General features: G+C 43.7%; 1 protein-coding gene across 1 annotated transcript in view; it reads right to left on the bottom strand.

The window, feature by feature from the left end:
• Positions 1–17,201, bottom strand: part of LOC101661269 (calreticulin-like) — a 26,818-nt gene extending 9,617 nt beyond the window's left edge. The window contains exons 1-7 of the mRNA XM_004699666.1: positions 17,195–17,201; positions 15,742–15,843; positions 13,439–13,642; positions 8,504–8,598; positions 6,460–6,669; positions 4,313–4,426; positions 3,366–3,509 (exon numbers count right to left, since the gene is read on the bottom strand). Of these exons, the coding sequence (XP_004699723.1) occupies positions 3,366–3,509; positions 4,313–4,426; positions 6,460–6,669; positions 8,504–8,598; positions 13,439–13,642; positions 15,742–15,843; positions 17,195–17,201 (876 nt within the window). The remainder of the gene's footprint in view (positions 1–3,365; positions 3,510–4,312; positions 4,427–6,459; positions 6,670–8,503; positions 8,599–13,438; positions 13,643–15,741; positions 15,844–17,194) is intronic.
• Positions 17,202–21,392: the final 4,191 nt, after the last annotated feature.

Genomic DNA, 21,392 nt, shown 5'->3' with positions numbered 1-21,392 from the left:
GAAATGCTGATGGCAACATATGCACAAGTGTGCTTAACACAATTGAATGATGGATTGTTATAAGATTTTTAAGAGGTCCCCCAATAAAATGGTTAATTAAAGAAAAAACCCAGTTTGTTTAGCGGAGTTTCCAAGTCAGATCCTTCTGGTGTGGCCTCTGAAGGATGTTGTGCACCTGAAAAGGGCGGAGTCTAAGATCTCAGTTGTCTGTAGCACACAACATGGGTCACCGAGGCCTGAATGAAAACAAGATCAAATGTGCCTAATTAAAAAAAAGCGTCCAATGAGGAATACAATATGGGGCATATTCTCCCCTTGAGGGTCTATCTAAGTAAAGTTAACCCTTTCTCTCCCAATGTTGACCTTGTGGTTCACAGCCCAGCTCATACCCACAATGACATCTACTTTCCCTTTAAGGTGTTGAATCAGTTCTATCATGGCCCACAAAGTAAAGCAGGAACAGATAAACTGGAATTTCTACAGTTTTGATGATATGTCACCGTAACCAGACAGGTAAAACGACAGCTTGAAGCCCTGGAATGGGAGGCTGAGAAATGAGCCCTTTCAGGAAGCCTGTTGAGTGAGGCAGGATTATTGACCGGGAGAGTCATACACTCTGAAAGCAACATGGTCAGTGTGGTGGATATATAATCGTTTGTCAATTTGAGAATTAAGAGTGCAGGGCTGGAGTCTAGCTTGTCAATCAGATCATAGTCAACGAGGCCTCCATGCGGGCATGGCCTTCTCCTGAGAATTCTGGGAAATCTGGTACTTCCTCCTTGGAAGTGAGAGACACTTCTCTCTGACACTCCTGGGAGACATTGGAGAAGACAAGCCACATGGACCCAACCAGACCTCGGAAGCCGGAGAAGCCACAGAGAGACCCCTGCCAGCACTGAGATGCTTACAACGCCACTGGACCCAAAGACTTTCTACCCACTGGCTTGTGATCGTCCTGCATTTAGCTTCATTGCATGCGTTTCGTGAGTCTGAAGAGGACTTTATAGATTGGTATTGGACATAAGGGCTAATATCAGACTTATGGCCTTGGACTGGACTGGGTTGGGATGTTTTCTCAATGTTCAATTCCTCTTGCATATAAATCTCTTTCTTATACACATATGTGTGTCCATGGATTTTTTTTCTCTAGTCTACCCAGACTGACACAGTCAGCCACCATGGCTGAATGGGGGACCACCATCTTTGACCTTCCTTGGCTGGTACTGAACTGGGAAGAAGTGGTTTGAAGTCCTGCTCTGAAAGGACTGACCCAACCCCCTACTTGTAGCAAATTCATCACATTCATCTTCACTTGCTGTATGTGCAGCTTTTGAATCATTGAAAAGACTGTGGGCCTTTTCTTGCACTACCAACAGCTGCCCTCACCACCACCCCAAACTCCCCAAAATACTGCCATCATGTTGATTCTGATTGATAGTGACCCTGTACAGGTTCTGAAGAAGGCAAATCTTGATAGGAACAGAAAGCTTCATCATTTTCCTGTGGAGCAGCTGGTGGGTTCAAACGACTGTCCTTACAGTTAGTAGGCCAACATCTAACTCCCTAAGGCTACATGAGAACTGAAAGGACCTATCCCAACTGACCTACAAATTCTGAAGCCACAGGAGTAGCTCTTGTTCCTAACCCACGGTCTAAGTACGGGTAATATACTGAACCCAGGTGTTCACCAAAAGTGAGTTTCCTTCCTTTTCAAGAGAATGTTTCTTCCAGTACTGTACAGACTGCAGTTTCTTAGAGGCCACCTGGAAGGGAGCTTAGACCAAGGCCTAGACTCTGTGGCCTGTGCTTGAGTGTTCTCCATTTTCAGTAACAGAGCCCAGAGAAGACAGCGAGAGGACAACTCTCCGAAGGCCGGAGTATCTGAGCCCTTTTGCTACCAATCACAGCCTATCACAAGATGACAAGCTGAGAGGGGGCGGCTAAGACCGGATTTGTCTTTATGGCTGGGGCAAACTTCCTCAAATCTGATCAGAGATTTTGTTTCAAAAGTTCACACCACACACACACACACACACACACACACGAAGTTCACCACATCCTCCCCCACCCACAATTTTTTAAATGAATCATTTTACTGGGGGCTCTTACAGCTCTAAAAAAATCCATACATCAATTGTATCAAGCACATTTGTACATATGTTCCCATCATCATTTTCAAAACATTTTATTTCTATTTGAGCCCTTGGTATCAGCTCCTCTGTTCCCCTTCCCACGCCCACTCTCTCACCCTCATGACCCCTTGATAAATTATAAATTATTACTATTTTCATATCTTAACACCATTTGCTGTCTCCCTTCACCCACGTTTCTGTTGTTTGTGCCCCTCAGGGTGTCAGGGAAGGGGTTATACATTGATCATTGTGATCAGTTCCCTCTTTCTCTCCCTTCTCCCCTTCCCTTCCCCATACCCTCATGGTATCGCTACTCACACACACAAAAATTTTTAATAAATAAAAAGTTCACCAAACCTCTGATTTCCCTTTATCTCCATCAGAGACCATGTAAAGTATTAAAATCCTAACTCCAATGTCAGAAAGACCTGCATGCAAATCCCAGGTTTTCTGCTTAACAGACATATGTCTTCTGGGAATTACTGTGGCATTTTTCTGAGTCTTGGTTATTGCATTTAGAAATTAGAGATTTCATAGTGAGTATTGAATTATATCTAGAAAAATAATCCACTATCATTGAGGCAATTCTAACTCCTACAGACTCTATCTCCTAGAGTCTAGCTTTTCTCCAGGGTTTTTCCCTCTCACACACACACACACACACACCCCTAAACTCACTGCCATGAAATTGATTCTTGCTCAGAGAGACTCTATAGGACAGACTAGAACTGCACCCTTGGATTTTTGAATCTTTAACTCTTTAAGGAAGCAGGTAGGCTCATCTTTCTTTCTCAGAGTAGCCGGTGGGTTTAAACCTCTGACCTTGTGGTTAGCAATTCAGTGTTTTGTCCACTATACTTCAAGGACTCCTTCAAAGGGTTTCAGAGGCTGTAAATCTTCATCAGAACAGACTGCTTCATCTTTCTCCCACAGACCAGCTGGTGGTTTGAACAGTCAACCTTTTGATTAGCTGCCCAACACTTAATCTACGGCACCACCAGGACTCCTAAGTAGTCTCTCCAAAGTCTCTAATATGAGGGTTGGTAACCAGTAGGGATTAGCTATTGTAATTTTAGGATGAATATAAGCAGTCCCATTTTAAGGATGAGTAGTTTGAGGCTTAGGAAAATCATGACTCATTCAAGCCTGTGATTTACAACTTGAGGTTCTTGCTACCTTGTAAAAGCTGTAGAAAGGCTGTTGATTAGTGGCTCTGCGTCCAAAGATACTTACCTGCCAAAGGTCCAGCCCGAGAACACTGATGTTATAGTAGTGACAAATGGTGGGGTCAGGCTTATATTTGGGGTTGTCTATTTCAGGATGAATCCACTCCCCTTGGTAATTAGGATTGTCAATGATCCGAGGCTTCCATTGTCCCTAAGCAAAGAACCAAAGAGTAAACGTGGCATTCATATTTTTCTATGTTACTTAGTTTCACACAGTCAGCTAGGTGATCGGTTGTTAAAGATAACTGTGAAGATCCGTGGAGATTCCTTCCCCTTCCTTGGGCTGGTGGACAAGACCCTGCTAAGTTCCCTTTCAACCGAGGGAGAGCTGGGCAAAAGCCACTCGGACTCTGGCCCCGTTCTCTGCCGAAGCTCATTCATGAAGGTAAGCTGTGGCTTCACAGAGACTGACTATCCTCTGGGAGCCCTGGAACTTGGAGTCGTTCTCTTCCAGTTTCGCAGCACAGAAAACTGCGGCCAAATAAAACTGTGCTTGCTTCCGTCTGCTTTCTTCACTCTGGACCATTTAGTCCTTTATTTCCCCTCTGGGCTTAACACGAAGGAGGAGTCTCCCTTAAAAGGAAGTCCTCCCTACCTCCTGACACGATTGGCCCATTCCCATCCCACCCCTCCAGCTTCTGGATCACTCCTGAGACTTCTATTTGACCTCTGACCTCTGACCTAGTTCCTGTTTTGATGGAGTTCCTTTCACTGGCTGCTTTCCACCACTCCCAACAAACCAGAGCTGCCTGGACCTCTCCTTCCCACAATTCGCCTTTACCAGTTTGCCCTTCCCCATCCAGGCCTGGCTCTGAGAGCAAGGAGGCGACACTTTCACGAGAGGTGGTGGGTGGGAAGAGGAGGGGATCACAGCCTCTCAGAGTTTCTGATTTTCAAATTACGAATCCCACCCTTTCTCTCTTATTTCCCACACCCATTTGAAAGACTCCTCACCTGATACTTCGGATTTGGTATCAGGGGCCCTTCCCACTCCCCATCCATCGCCTCATTCCAATCATCTGGCTTCTCAGCTGCTGGGTCTGGGATGTACTCCGAGTCCTCCCAGTCCTAAAATGAAATATTCTCCTATGAAGACAGATGCATCAAACTCCAGTGAACCTGGAGTTCCAGAGTGCAATCAGGTTGCTCCTGGATCCTTATCTCCGCCCCACTCCTGTCCTCCCTGCATGAAGGGCCAGCTCAGGCTTCTGCAAACAAACCCAGTGTAGGAATGATGAAAGCCTGTAGGCAATTCTGAATCCTCTGAGTTTACCATCACTCTGAATTTGAGTATTTTAAGCTAAGTGAGATTAGGTTTCCTCTTGCCTCTGACCCTGCTCCCTCAATTTTGTGCCCCTACTGTCATAGACCCCAGGAGCCCTAGTGGCATAGTGTTTATAGATGGGGCTGCTAACTGCAAAGCCAGCAGTTCAAAATCACCAGCAGCTCTGAGGGAGACAGGAGAGGCTTTCTCTTCCCATAAAGAGTTACAGTCTCAGAAACCCACAGGGGCAGTTCCACCTTGGGTCACTATGAGTTGTAATTGACTCAATGGCAGTGAGTAAGGTTTTGTTTAATGGTCATAACAGCTTGTCTTTCTTCTCCTGAAGGCCTCTCTCCAGTCCTTGTACTCCAGGATGCTCCCAAATCTAGATCAGTCTTTGTAGTTCAGCCAAACCTGATTCCAACTTATAAGGACCAGGTAGGACAGTAGAACTGCTTCATAAGGCTTCCAAGGTTAAGATCTATTAATTCTTTCTAGAGACATTTATTAATTCATCTTAGTTATAAATGAACTACAGAAGCAAGAAAAAAGACTATGACTTGGATATGTATACTACTGCATATTAGAAAAACTTACAAGATTGGTTCACAGTTCTCTGACCACTTTGGTCAGGGTTTGACTCATAACCTGTGACTTAGTACTTTAAGATCCATCAGGAGCATGCCCAGACAAGTTTCTTAGGGTCAGACTGCCTCTGCGGTCTGACCAGAGAATCACAGCAAAGACACTCCTTCGGACAATGGCACTCAAAATGGGTTTAGAGTTCCCACTACAAACCATAGTCTTCTGCAATCCCATTGCTCAGAACTTAAGCTCTAATACATCCCCTCCTCTGATCATAGATTTTATTAAAAGTCCTTTTACCACACTTAGATTTTTTCCCCCCCTCTTCTGCACAGACTAGTTCTGGGCTCCTTTAGATGACAGCTTGTTTTAGGACAAGTCTTTAAACCCTAGACTCTAATCAAGCACATTCTGATTCCCTCATTGCATCTTACTATAGCACTCAAATCTTCAGTGATAGCCTCCCGAGGGTAAGTAATGAGTGTAATAACTACGTGTTCTTTGATCAGGTTTTGTGTCTTAAGATGTGAGTTCAAAAACCATTCACAGAACACATCTTGTTTATATATCTATGGTTCACTTCAGAGGGAGCATATTAACTTCCTGCTAAAACACATTATAAGTGATCTCCATATAATATTTGATAGTTTAATAATGACATTATTATTAATCTAAGGTTACACATTTTAATGGAAGCAAATTGCCACATCCTTACCCCCCTAAGGCAGTGGTAGGTTTAAACCATCAATCTTGCATTTAGCAGCCAAATGCTTAACCACTGTGCCACAAGGGCCACTGTACTATAAGACCCTCCTATTTCCTAAGAGAGCGCCAAGTCACAAACAGGCTACTCCAGCATCCCCATTTCTTCTACTGTGGTGCTTCCAAGGCTTTGCTCAGTCTGCTTGGCAGTTCACCTGGGTGCTATTTTCTCAGATTGACTGAGGGCTTACTTCCAAGCCCAGTCCACCAGATTCACAATGACTCAGCGTCTTTTCGGACTGGGGCAGTTTCCTGGTTTGTAGCCAGGGCCCACTGCTTTTTGGATTTCGGAGGCAGACAGCCAGCATCCTATCCCTGGGGCTATAGGCTGGCTAGAACTCCACTTCTGCCGAGAGTTTCCACCTTCCCAGGTCCATTCAGCAGAGCCTGCAGTCTCTCTGCTCTCCCCTGGGCCCAAAAGTAACCAGGAAGAAATCTGGTTCCTGCTCCACACAATCCCTGCCTGCTTCTCAGACAAGCATCCTCTGACCTTTGGTTTCTTGTCTTCTGGATCCTCTATTTGTAGTCGTTCATCCCATTTCCTTGGTTTCCGGGCGTAGGGGTCCTTTATCTTCCTGGGGGGCAAGAAAGCCCAGTCTTCTTCCAGCCCCCCAGCTGCCACTTGCTGGTTATCGATTTTGACCTCATAAGTAGCATTGGGGCGAATAATCAGAGTATATAGGTGAGTGTCTTTATTAATCTATAAAGCGAAAAGGGGGAGGGGGATATCTCAGTCTTGTGTTGCACACATTTAGAACTCAAGCATTAAAGTCATCATCTAAAAGCAAACCCTCAGTTCCCCGAATGCCACCCCCGTCTGTTCACAGACACACTTCATCACCTTATTCTACACCTTATTAACCCTCAGGTGACTCTGAGCCTCATTCTCCTACTGTAGACTCAGAGGACTCTTCCGTGATTCTCGCCACTGGGTGAGTGGCCTCCTCAGATTTCCTTTAGCTCTCAACTCACATGTGTTGAGGCTCTCCTATTTCCCCCTCTGCTGTAGCTCTGATCCTGCTATAGATCCATTTCTTTGTCTATCCCACTAGACTTTGGGGTCTTCAAGGGCCGAGTCATGTTTGAATCATCTGCTGTGTCAGCACCTTCCAGCATGAGGCCTATCCCAAAGTAACGCCCTTGGGAGAGCCTGCCTAAGCCCCTGTACAATCTGGTAGGAAAGCCCTACACAGTACTCCAATGACCCTGTCCCCATTGGCTTCTCTAGACTCATTTCCTGCCTCTCCCTGGCCCTCTATCTGGGCAAAACCTCTCACAGTGACACTCATTTTCATGGTTCCCTAAGTTTTCTCATGCTATTGGATCTTCCCCCAAATTGTCCCAACACTCCATTAGATCCAATCAAACTAATCTTTCAAAAATCAGTGCAGGGGAGCACTCCAGATTGAGTAAGGGGCCTCCTCTGTGCTCTCACAGACCCTGATCATCCTGGGTCATCACTCTACTTTGCTTGACTGTGACCTTCACTGGACTGTAGGTTCTATGGGGCAGAGGCCATACAGACTCATTCAACCTTCAGCCTAAGGCACAACACAGAGTTGGTACTCCGGAAGTGCCTGTGGAGGTGCTGATGAAATCCAGCTATTATCCTGCAGCAGACCTCGGCCTCTCTGGCTTGATGTGATTACGTAAGTAAACCCTCCCCTGGCTCCTAAGCCCAAAATCCTCACAACTGAACCAATGGGAAACATCGTGATAAATGGAGAAAAGATGAAAGTTGTCAAGAATTTCATCTTGCTTGGGTCCACAATCAATGCTCATGAAAGCAGCAGTCAAGAGAGCAAATGACACATTGCATTGGGTAAATCTGCTGCACGAGACCTCTTTAAAGTGTTCAACAGCAAGGATGTTACTTTGAGGACTAAGGTGCGCCTGCCCCAAGCCATGGTATTTTCCATTGCCCCCTATGCATGTGAATGTTGGACACTGAGGAAAGAAGATGGAAGATGAGTCGATGCATTTGAATTGTGGAGCTAGTGAAGATTATTGAAAGTATAGCCGGGGTGCTCCTTAGAGGGGATGATGGCGAGACTTTGTCCCAAGTATTTGGACATGTTTTTGGGAGAGATTCATCCCTAGAAAAGGACATCATGCTTCTTAAAGTAGAGGGGCAGCGACAAAGAGAGAGGTGCTTAACGAGATGGATTGACAGAGAGGCTACAACAGCGGGCTCGATCCTGAGAACAATTGTGAAGCTAGTGCAGGACTGAGCAGTGCTTTGTTCTATTGTACACAGGGTAGCTGTGAGCCAGAGCTGACCAACGGCACCTAACAACACTTCTTAGCCCGCACTCCTCTCTTCAAATCTAGCAATGGGAACTGGTCGGCATCATCTAAGCATTGCTCCAAAAGATGATTCCATAGAGCTTGGTAGGCTTTGGGAATCAGGCTGTTCTCTGTGAACTCTTGCAGTTTACAGCATTTCTCCAGATCTACTACCTAAGGATTCAATAAAATAACAAATATAAAATGCTTATCCTTCCCCTAAGCGTAGGACTAGCCTACATACTTACCGGGCACTTGATGGTTTTGTTGTTCTCATGGTATTTCCCTTGATAATGAAAGATGACCTGCACCTTGTTGTTGCGGAAGCCGCAGATGTCAGGGCCTGGAAATTAAGGCCCAATGAATGATGTCACATAGCTTTTAGGCAGTTTGTCTATGTCAAGGCCAAGACCCAAGGCAGACATAGTCTATGTATCAATCAGGGTCCTAACAGGAAATAGATGACATCTTCAAATTTAGGATTATTTGAGTGAAATCTTTTTAAAGGGACTACATACAAAGGTATGCACAGAACACCGAGAAAAGTTAAGGAGCAGAGATGTGCTCAGGGCTGGCAACAACTGGGATATTACTATCCCTAGCCTTTAAAGCAACGGTTCTCAACCTGCGGGTCACAACTGCGACACCTTTGGCAGTCGAACGACTCTTTCACTGGGGCCGCCCAATTAATAGCCGTAGCAAAATTACAGTTATGAAGTAGCAACGAAAATAATTTCATGGTTGGGGGTCACAACAGCATGAGGAACTGTATTAAAGAGTTGAGAACCACTGCTTTAAAGAGTAAGGAGTCACCAAGTTTTCTAGAACCACAAAGAAAATCAGAGCCCTATAGAAAAAGCAGCCAGGAGAGAAGCTGTGATTTTCAGTAGAAGACACACCTGGGAGAAGAAATACCTCAACTTCCATCTCTTTTTCTGATTTCCTGCTAGGGTTCCCTGCTGATGGAACTCAACAATGAGCCCTGCCCGCGCAGGACTGATCCTGCACATCATCTCCAGAATGGGTGTACTGGGAACTTCACAAGTAGACTACCGTCATTTTTTCTCCTCTCTCATGCCTTTATCTTATCTTCTGGCTTAATGTCCTCTTTTTTGTTTGTTTGAAATGAACTTGTATGTCACAGAAGAAGCCAAGTTCATTTCAGCTTTGCTTTTCTCCTTTTTTTTTTTAAAAAACATTTTATTAGGGGCTCATACAACTGTTATCGCAATCCATACACACATCAATTGTGTAAAGCGCATTTGTACATCGTTTCTCAAAACATTTTCTCTCCATTTAAACCCCCGACATTAGGTCCTCATTTTTCCCCTCCCTCCCCGCTCCCCGGACCTCCCTCATGAGCCCTTGATAGTTTATAAATGGGTATTTTGTCATATTTTGCCCTGTCCGACGTCTCCCTTCACCCACTTGTCGGTTGTCTGTCCCCCAGGGAGGAGGTCACATATAGTTCCTTGTAATTGGTTGCTTTTCTCCTTTTATAACCACTCACACCAATGTTTCCACCCGATGGGAAAGGAGCCTATAGGTTTTTTATGACTCGGACCCGGCTCTCTCTCTCCATCCCTCCCTCCCTTCCTTTTCTTTAAATTTTAACTTTATTTAATATTTTTGTTTATACATATATATTTTCTCCCCTTTTGTTTATGGAATATCAGACAGCTGCACCGCCCATCTCATCAAATCAGTAGCAGTATCCCATTAGACCCTTCAGATATGTGGTTCTTTTTTGTTCTTCTTTTTTTTTTTTTTTCAACCTCCTTACCTCCATAGTTTTCATTTACTTTACCACCGCCTCCTCCCCCCACCCGCACACCTTATCATAGTCGTTTATTATTATTATTGTTTCTTTAAAAAATAATTTTATTGGGTGTCATAGTCTTTAAAGTCTTATTCTTTGTTGCAAAAACCATTTTAAAAAAATGTTCCTTCATAATGATGGTCCCATACAATATTTATCTTTATGAGTTTGACAAACTTTGCTAAGCACAACGTTCTATAATTTTGTCTGTCTTAAAGTGTTTCACAGACTCATCATTGTTTTTTAAGGATGCATAATATTCCATTGTATGAATGTACCAGTTTGTTTATTCATTCCTCTAAAATTGAAGTTTTTTATTGTTTCCATCTTTTTGTTGTTGCTGTTTCCATCTTTTTGCTATTAAAGAAATTGCTGCAGCAAACATAAGTGTGCATGTCTGTTTGTGGTTTGTTCTTTATTTCTTTATTTTTACCAAGTAGCGAGATTGCAGGATCATACGGTACTTGTATTTGCATTTGTTTAAGGAAGAGTCATACTGATTTCTATAGTGGTTGTATAGTTCTACAGTCCTACCACCAATGTGTGAGCATTCCAATCTCTCCACATCCTCTCCAGTATTTGTTCTTTTCTGGTTTTTTGTTTTTGCTAAGAATGGACTCCTCTTTCTTGAGAACAGAGCACAATCACTAGCTTTTCCCTTATCCTTCGACCTCTATATTGTCTTTACGCACTATTCTAAGTCTAGTAGATTTTATAGCCACAAATAATGGAAAAATTCACGTGAGATACAGTAGAGATGATGACACCTCCCTTGTCCACTTTAAGTATCAAATAAATAATAGTCATGTGAAAAATGTTACAGTCGAGGAGCTGATGCCAGGGGCTTAAGTGGAGAGCAAATGTTTTGAGAATGATGAGGGCAATGAATGTACAAATGTGCTTTACACAATTGATGTATGTATGGATTGTGATAGGGTTGTATGAGCCTCTAATAAAATGATAAAAAGAAAAATTTTACAATCACATTTTTAAAATTGTTTCCAATTCTCCTACCGCCACTGGAGCCCTGGTGACATAGGGTTATGCATTGGGCTGCTAACTACAAGGTTAGTAGTTTGAAATCACCAGCCATTCAGAGGGAGAAAGATAAGGCTTTCTACTTCTGTAAACAGTTACAGTCTTGGAAACTCTACTTGAGAACAGAGCACAATCTGAAAGGGCAGTTCTACTTTGTCTTTTAGGGTCTTTTTGAGTAGAAATCAACTCATTGGCAGTGAGTTTCTACCACCACTGCTATTACTACACACACACACACACACACACACACACACATTTTCCCCTCCTGGACAGTGCAAAGGCACTTTAACTTGTGCCCCGTAGGTTAACCTCCTAAAAAGGAGTACTTATTACACAATTCCAAAACCCCAAACCTTGATAGGCTTGATAGGTGAATTGTTGAATACAAAATTGATTATCTGAAATGTAGACTTCTACCTAACACACACACACACACTCCTTCTGAGAAGGGTGAATTCTGAAGAAAATGGAGCTAAAGAAAGAGAAGAAGCACACCAACATCCCTGACCCAAGGATTGTAAATCATACAATCCAAAACCAAAGGAGAGAATAGTATCAGAGCTTGAACTGTGAGATTCTAGTTTGCAGAAGGCTATGGATGACAGTGGGGACCCAAGATACATCTGTGAAATCTACACAGGAAATAAGCCTCCAATGATTTCCCTCTCATGGAGAGATGGTTATAGGAGATCAAAATGATACACCTGACTTGAACAGTTAAAACCTTGTCACTTGATCCTCCCTCTGACACATGTTAGGCCTGATCTGGTTTTCAACATTTTCTGCTCTTTTGATTTTTGTTTTCCCTATTGGGGTTTATCTGAGAGGTATTTTGTCATTAGGGGGGTGTCCTTCTTGCATTTTTGTTAAATGTTTTCCTATACTGAAAAATAGGAAAACATGATGGAAGACCCTATAGAGACAACAAGTAGAACAAGGGCTCCTGGGAGGTACCATAGAAGAGGAGGGTGAGGAGGAGCTGATGTCCTGGAGTTCAAGAAGGAAGACAATGTGGAAACTGATTGTGGTAACAATTGTACAATACTGCTTGATGTCATTGAACCATGGAATCCTATGGTTTCTGTATTCGCTTCTGGTTCAGGGGGTGGGCAGAGAGATTGAAAGAGAAGATTCGGGTTGGGGGAGGAGAAGCTGAAGACAGGACAAGAGGGAGAATGGTTGAAGAAGAAGTTGTTGCAAGAGTTTGAAGGGAGAGCTGTAACCCCCTTGGGCAAAGAAAGAAATGTTTAGAGAGAACTGAGGAGTTTTGCGGTATGCTATGTAACCCTTTCCTCTGAGTTTGTGAAAAAGCATTCGGTAAACTCTACATTCTTCATCAGTGCTTTGTGTGTTAGATTTGTTATTGTTGCTGTGTTGAGTTTTAATTTTTTAATAATCTATTTTTGTTGTTATTGATAATACACAGCAAAAACAGATGGCAGGTCAAATTTTGACATGTCCAATTCAGTGGCACTGATGACATTCTTTGAGTTGTGTAATCATTCTCACCCTCCTTCTCTTGAGCTGTTCTTCCCTCATTAATGTAACCTCGCTGCCTCCTAAAGTTCCTAACCTTTCCTGTTGCTGTTGTTTAATCTTTCTGATTGCTATTGTCAACTCGATCCCCCTTGTTTATATTTTTAAAAAATATAATAGTGAAAGTGGATTCAAGGTGGGCACTCACAAAGAGCTAGACAACCCCAAGGAGTCCTAGTTATGGATTATAGGTCAAAATTCTAGATTATATACGACGAGTACTTTGCAAGGGTGGCATAGTGGTTTCATGTTGGGCTGTGATCCACAGGCCAGCAGTTCGAAACTACCATCCTCTTAGTAGAAAGACGGGGCTTTCAACTCTAGTAAAGAGTTACAGGCTCAGAAGAAACTCACAGGCAGTTTTGCCCTGTCCCATAGGGTCGTTAGGGGTGAAATTGACTTGTTAGTAGTGAGCTGTCTCTTACAGTGAATCTGAAAGGGACCGCCTTTGCAACACACTGTTTTATTGAAATGGATGCTTTTGAGAGTTTACGTAGTCTATGAGCTCCTCCCTCTTTCTGGCATGTTGACTCTCTGTCGCCCTCACTGGTCTATTTGTATGATTAGTCTTAGCCTTTAGGTTTAGAGTCCTTTCTTTCTGGTCTTTGAAGGGTCTTGCTCTGGGTGAGTGTGGTGGGCACGGGTTGGCGTAAGGGAGTGGGTGGAGTTAGGGGGGTCATTCTCATGGTAGAAAATTTCTGTTCCAAGTCAATCTAAACCTTTTCTACCACAGTAGTGACTCTCATTAAGACTTCCTGAAGCCCCCAGAAGCTTCTATCAAACAACTTACCAAACATGATATAATACTTGGACTCTGAATGCATAGCCTCTTGGTTCAGGGTGTCAGGGAACAGTTTCACATATCCACCACCACAATCGATGCCTTGTTCATGTTTTACTGAAAACTGAATCACCAAGGTCTCATTTGTATTGCTGAATGGCTTAAACCTGGTAGAGAGGGCGTAGAACTTGCCATCTTCACTGGTCTGGAGACCTAGGAGCAGAGAACACAGTCTTAAGGTTTCAATGAACAAAGAGCAGCAAGGGAGACCTAGCTCCTGACCTAACCCATCTCTGGTACTTTCTTGCACACCTGCTGTGTGCTGCGTTGTGCTGGATAAGTCTCTCATTCAAGCTTTAGAAAGATGCTTCAAAATGGATATTCTCCCCACTTTACAAAGTAATATCTGGATCACAGGGAGGCAAGTGACCCACTCAGGGCCAAACAGCTAGTAAGAAACAAAACTGGAATTTTAAGCTTCATTTAACAGCTTCTTTCTGTCCTACACGCACACCCTCTCTCCCCCTATACCACGTTGCCTCTAAGAAGTTCTTGAATACTATTTTGCAGCCTGACAAAAACAAGTCCCCTTTCTTCTGAGGTCCGTGAGTGGCCAGAAGTAGGCTCTGTGTACACCAGTGCCGTGGTAGGAAGAAGCCCGGCTCCTCCTCTCCCGACAATCGTAATCACTGTTAACCTTGACTCAGTCTAGACCCTTCCTCACACGAAGTGCTTCATTCACATGTACTCTCTTCATCCTCCTCAGAAGACAATTGCAGAAAGTCTTCCACTCTCCCGCCTGGAGAATTTTTATTTCAGCTTTCTATTGTGATTTGGGTGAAAGTTAACAGAGCAAATTCGTCTTCCATTCAACAAGTCACACATATCTTGTTGGGTGGCATTGGCAATCCCCACAGTGCAACAGAAACCTTCCCGCTTCCTGTCTTTCCTGTTTTCATCCGTCCTTTTTTCTAGTCCCTCCCTGCCTTCTGAGCTTCGTTGCTGGGCAAATGCCAGTCTCTTGTGGCTGATTGTTCTAAGACGTGTATGCCTCCCTGCCTTTATTGTGCACCTGAAGCCTCTCTCTGTGGTTTCGCAAAAAGTTGACCCACAGGGTTGAGTTCAGTTCCAGGCTTGAAAGGTGTCAAAGGGTCATGATCTTGGGAGTCACACTAATCTCTATCACACCGGGAAGCCTATTTTTGTGTTATTTTGTTTGTAAAGGTTTTTGAGCTTGGTTTCACATTTTTCTCCCATTTTCTCCCTGACCTTCAGTCCCAAAGGTCGGCAGTGACAGCCAGACACCATCTAATCTTTCTGCTCTCGCGGCAGCAGAAGCGAACGAAGCTCCCCGGGGTCCATCGGTCCTTTGCCGATTTGTTTCCAGGGGTCTTGGGGCTCTTCACTCTTCTCCTATGAGATTGCAAATGCTTTCCAGGCCGATCTTCATGCTCTCCTTTAATAAGGGTGAAGATGAAGTTCATAACCGTGGCCAGGAGGGAGAAGATGAGAAATCACTCCAGGGGAGGATCAATGGATTCTATTTATAGGACAAAAACCCCGGCCTGCAGGCCTGTCTTTAGACATCGCCCTTCTTCTGCAGCACTATTTGCCTCTTACCACCGCTCGAATGAGCACTGCGGGTGAGGATTATTATCTCCATGTTCTCCACACCGAAAAGTAAATTGACTGGACCAAATTGGGTAGCTGGGAGTTACCTTTAGGTATGCCTTCTCCATGCTGCACTGCACCCAGGTGCTTTAGGGAGGAGCAACATCGAGAAGTTGTGCAGTATTTCCCCACATTTCAAGAGCAAATCGTTGTTTGACAAATACTAAGATCACAACTGAGGAATTCCTATGGGGCACGTCTATGCTGTCCCGTCGGACCACAGTCAGAATGGACAAAGAGCACACGACGACGACAATACCAAAGACAAAGAGAGTGAGGTGGTCAGTGATGACTAACCCGGTGCTGGAGTCAGAACTGCAATCCGAGTCAGTCCTGCATCTTTCCAGCTGCATCTGCAGTCTTGGGGAAATCACTTCACCTCTCTAAAACCAATCTGCCAAGCTGGGAACCTCTCGTAACCACCTCGTAAGGCTGCTAGGAGCACCACTGGAAATCGTGCAAGCAGTAAGGGTGTGGTTGTGAACGCCTGCTGTTTAAAGAGAGTCATTATTATGTTGTTGCGAGCTCGCTCTTCTCCATCGATTCCACACGCCTATATCTTAAGAGAAAGCGCTGGATTGGTAATCACATACAAAAGAACATTTCAGTCAGTTAGTATGTTCCTGAGTTCCAGTATTTACCTTTATCTTTTTCTTTGTCACCATAAAATTTTCCTGCAGAGAGCCGAAATTTACCATAATCAGGACCATGTTTAGATTTCACCCATCTGTTTTTCCATCCATCTATGGGGTAGAGGAGAAAAAAAGAAAAACATATAAATTTATTTTCTTAAACATAATGAAATGCAGCTGAGGATGACCAAACTTTACGGGGGGGGGGGGGGTGAACAAGGAAATATCAGGATTGGCTTGAATATTTTTGAAATCCCCTTCACTGCCTGATACCTGAATCCTATCATTCATACACTATCATGCTGATGCTACACCCTCCCTCCGGCATGAGCGTTAAGTCCTGAAAATCCCTTGGGAATGTATAGCTGAAAAGCATGAGACATTTATTTTCATAAAAGTAGATGGAAAAGTCCTGTTGGGGAAATAAATCCTCACACAAACTTATATATTTATTAAAATAAAATAATATAATCAGCTCACCAAATAAGGAGACTAGCAATACCATTTTATACTTCTTGAATTAGTAATGATGATGAGGTTCAATCAATTTCCACTTACCCTTTTTCAATCGCTTAAACTTTTTAGACTCTCCCTTGCACTTTCAAGGAGATGCTGATAAATTTGTTTTGCTTTAGCAAAGATGGCATTTCGACAAAGAGGCATTCTTTTGGGGACTTGGCATTCCATCTAAACCTTCAGTGCCTTCCTGATTTCATGCTTCAGAGTTGCTGACTCCCGCTTCCTGAGCCCAACATGATCTCAAAGCCACAGAGAAATTTGGCAGCATAAGATTAAAAGAAGTCTTGGGGGTAACTTTATTTCATCTCCTTCTTGCAGCTGAATGGGTATTTCTCAAACCCTCTCCCCAGTATTTTGAGTTATGTCCTTAGCTAAGACCGCAAAAAACCCACATCAAAACATATCTGAGGAGGCCACTCTCAGCTGGCTCTGTTAGTTCCTGTTACACAGGTATGACAGCCCAACTAGTTACCGTCATGAGACCCAGGAGGCTGGACTGGCTTTCCATGTATGCGCTTCCTCTCCCGCGCTGAAGGTTTCACTCTGAGGCCAGGTCATCTCAGTGTCCACTTGACCCAGCGTTCCATCCTGTGAAAAGTGTTTCAGGAAGCTCCTTCTGTCTAAATAAGTGAACCCTTCTTCCCTGGCCATAGTCGATGAAACGAAACTGAAGGATTGATACCCAAGTCAAAAGACCGGAAACCAAGTGCTAGGTCCTGCGTTTGGCTCACTAAAGGCTTCACCACATTGCTCCCAGGACCAATACTACAAAACAGGGCCTATTAGTTCCATTTTGCATCTAATAGTTGGAAGACCTGAGATTTGAACCCCAAACCTGTCTGATTTCAAACATTGTCTCTCCCTGGAAAAAGAGGGAGATGTAAGAGTTGGCACAATAGAGAAATAAACAAAAAGTGTATTAATAGTAATAACTCCTGTTTACCATCCATGTGTCAGGCATTATGATAAGTGTGGTTTGCATGCATTTTCTCATTACCTTCTCATACTAACTCTGTGATGAATGTCCTATTTTTTTTGTCTCCGCTAAAAAGATGTGGAAATAAAAACCCAGAAACATGTCCAAGAGGCAAGTTTGTAAGTAAGTGGGTAAGTGTAGGCCAGACAAGTCTACTATGGATGTTAACCCCTATGTTACATGGCGACACGCCCCAGTTGTGCAGAGTGGTTAAGCTAACTAAGTGGTCTCTGTCCACAGGAGAAAGGTGAGGCAGTCCGCTTCCATAAAGACGACAGCCTTGGACGCCTGTGGGGCATCTCTCCTCTGTCCAGTAGGTTTACTGACGGGTTCAGCTTCACAGCAATGGGCTTGGTTATACAATATGATTTATCATGAAGTTACTCAGGAGAAAAAAAATCCTTGTAATCTAAGAAGTGTGCAGAAAACATAGACTCCACTCACAGTACTTTGCAGTTTGTCACTCATACAACTATTTGTGTAGCATCTGAGTCATGTTTGTCTTCTCTACCAGACTGGTAAGTTCCATGATGATTTTGCTGGTCATTGTGTCCTGGGGTCTAGCACAGAGGCCAGCACAAAGTAAAACCAGAAAATATTTGTTGAATGACAGACAGAATGAATGCAAGGTCATGCCTTTTTTCTAAGCAATAAGATTGGCAGCCTTGCAAATGGATATAGTTATTCATTCATTTGGAAAATCTTAATTGAACCTAGCAAACGCATTCAACTTCAACTTTGAACTTTACAGTAAGAAAGGTTAGCGCAGCATTTGAAAGCTATCATCCTTATTTTTCACCGTGAGAAGTATTGACACAATCTCAAGCCTGACAGAATTAGTTCAGTTATTGGTGAGTCAATTTGGACTTGTGCCATTGCTATCTGTGTCAGAACTGTGCTCCTGTAAGGTTTTCAATAGGTGAATTTTTGTGGGAGTGAAAGTAAATCAACAGGCCTTTCTCTGAAGTGCCTCTGGGTAGACTCAACTCTCCAACCTTTCAGAGAACAGACAAGCATGTTAACCAACTATACCATGCAGGGACTCCTGACCCAATTTACGATGTTTCACATTGTAATTAAGGAGCCACTCTTGTTAAGAGAACAAGGTCAAGTGATTGACAAAGTTTCACTTTAGGACTTCAGATTTTTCCTGCTCCCACTGTAAAAATTTCGAAAATTTCAAGTCAGAATGACCCCTCAAAAGGCAAACAAACAAAACTCACAGCCATTGAATCAATGTGGACTCATAGTAATCCAATAGGACACAGGAGAACTCCCTCTCCAGATTTCCGAGGCTGTAAATCATTATAGGATCAGAAAGTTCCATCTTTCTTCCACAGAACAGCTGATGGTTTTGAGCTGCTGACCTTGTGGTTAGCAGCCCAGCACTTAGCCCACTACACCATTTGTCTGGCCACCTTCTATTACATACAGGTAGGGAAAATGAAGCCCAGAGAAGAAAATGACTTGGTCATGGACAGAGCTGCCAATCGCAGTGTTGTGCCTAGAACTCAGGTCTACACGTTGTTGACTTTGAGCTCGTCGATTCCTTCATTCGGCAAACACTGCGTGAGCTTTCACTGTGTACTTGGCATCAGATGCACAGACATGAATCTTAACAAGGCCCCTGCCTTCAGGGATCTCACAGTCTGGTGGAACCAATGGACAAGTAACAACCACAATGCACTATGGTAAAAGCAGTGATAGAAGGAAGTAGAAAAACCAAAACCAAACTCACTGCCATTGAGTCGATGCCAATTCCTAGCAACCCTACAGGACAGAGTGGAACTGCCCCCGGGAGTTTCTGAGACTGTAACTGATTATGGAAATAGAAATCCTTGTCTTTCTCCTTTGGAGCAGCTGGTGGTTTCAAACTTTGGACCTTGAGGATCACAGCCCAATTAGTAATCATTACACTACCAGGGTTCCCTCAAAGGAAGCAAAGGGTGGTGAAATTCAGAAAACCCTAAACACCTTCCAGTGGCAGGACAGACTTCAAAGAAGGCATTCCTGAAAGAGCCCTGGTGGCACAGTGGTTAAGCATTCAACTGAGAAGGGAAAGGTTGATGGTTCAAACACACCAGCTACTTCATAGGAGAGCGAGGTAGCAGTGTGGGGGGAGGTCAGATGCGCAGGCATTCCCTCCCCTGAAGGCAATCCGTTGCCAGACTGCTGTCTCATCCCACCACCTGGGTGAGCCTGCTCCCTGCCTCTGGGGACAATGGACAGGCTCCTGTGGGTGGAGTTCACATCCTACTGATAATGGTCTCTACCAGTTGGGCCAGGGACAGGCCAAACCGGCTGTCCCTCCTCTTCCTATAGCGTGTATGTCCCTAGATCACCCCCTCCCATCACTGTAATACCTGTAGCACAACCCTTTCCTGTGATGTATGTCTTCACCTGTAATGTGGGGGCTTGCATGTCCCCAACGTCCCCAGAGAGTATAAAAGCTTGGGAAGCATTAAAGTTCTCTCTCTATATCCACGTGGATTACCAAGCGGGGCTGAGGTGAGCATGCTACCATGAAATGTGTCTGACTCCATTTATTTCTATATATCTCTTTTATCTCTCATGCTCTCTATAACTTTACTATAATATTTACTTATTATCGCTGTACAATTGCGCCTACCGAACCCGTAGTGATTGTACTAGGAGCTGGCTTCTTCTGGCAGTAGCAGTCTGCTCCTGTGGGGATTACAGTCTTGGAAACACTTTGGGGCAGTTCTACTTTGTCCCACAGGGTCGCTATCAGTAAGAATTGGCTCTACAGCAGGGGTTTGTTGTTGTTTTGGGGGTTTGGGAGTGTTTATTTGAAGAAGTAAGAATTAAAATTGCAGAAAGGAGAGGAGTGGGTATTCCAAACACAGTGACTTGCTTGTGTAAAGGTTCCGAGACATGAAACAGCATGATGTTTCAGAGTAACTGCAAATAGTACTGTTTTGTTTTGTTTTTCAGGGAAAGGATGGAAGAGAAGACAGAGGCCTGATCAAAGAGATCTTTTATTAATTGAGAGCAAGAGAGCACTGGCCACAGTTAGATGCTACCATCTTTTCTACACTTCTAGGAATTTTCTTTAAATGGGCCAAATGTCGATGGGCACCCAGATATACACCCAACGAAAAGTAACTGGTGGCTTGGACTTGACATAGCTAGTTGATAAATGCACACATTCATACCCGGTCCTGTAGAGACATAAAGCCATAATTCCTCTGTCAGATGAGTTTATCTCCACATCTGTACCTCCAAGTATGTCTGGCTTGTGACATAACTCAAACCAAAAGACCAAATTGGGGACTTATCTCTGTCACTAATTCAGCAGCATTTTTAACCTCTCAGAGCCTCAGTGTTTTCATCTAGAGAACAGGGTTACAAACTCATAGGGTTCCTAGGAGAATTAGACAGCATATAACACGATGCTCGCAACATTGTAGGTGCTCAGGAAATATTACTTGTCTGTGAATCTGCATGCAGGTGTAGAAGTATACAAAGATATATAACAGAAAAGCCAAAGGCTTTGAAAGTGGGAGTTGTCCCTTTCCTAGAACCTACTCCTGAGCCTGGGCAGAATAGGTCCTTTACAAAATGCTTGCTTAAGCAATAAAAATCTTATTTGCTACTCTTATTCAACCTCATCTGATTGCCTTCTGTAAAATCGAGTTTGCTGGATAAACTGAAGTTTATCTCTTTAAGTGGAAACCTTTTGCTCAACATTTCCAATGAAATTTTTTTTCCTGATCTCCTATAAAGAAAAGTGAAACTTTTCCAAAGACTTGAGATCTGTTTTCGGCTATAATGCATTACAGAGGTATGCACCTGGCCTTGAAGATCTGTCTCCATTGCCATTGCTGTTCAGCTGGAAGCACTTACTTTCCCTGTAATCAGTGTGTTTGACTCTCGCAACCCACCCAGTTCTCTCAACACCCACGGGCCTACATCCAGGCTTACCTGCCTGTCTGCTAAACTGCCGGCCACTTGCCTTTCTTTCAGCCTGCTAAAGCAAAGAGGCCATGCCTGACCAGAGACAAAGGAGTAGCTTCAACTATCTTTTCAATAGATTTCATCCACTTATTTTTCCATCCATCCGTGGATGGGTTTATTTGTTGAGGTCTTACGATGTGCTGGGCAGTAAACACAAATCCTCTCCTTCGTGACACTTTCATTTTAA

Source organism: Echinops telfairi, unplaced genomic scaffold (assembly GCF_000313985.2).
Source record: "Echinops telfairi isolate 266 unplaced genomic scaffold, ASM31398v2 ScPeMD7_443;HRSCAF=831, whole genome shotgun sequence".
NCBI classification, from domain to species: domain Eukaryota; kingdom Metazoa; phylum Chordata; class Mammalia; order Afrosoricida; family Tenrecidae; genus Echinops; species Echinops telfairi.
The sequence above is the reverse complement of the archived record's forward strand: the minus strand, read 5'-3'. Positions and strand labels throughout refer to the sequence as shown.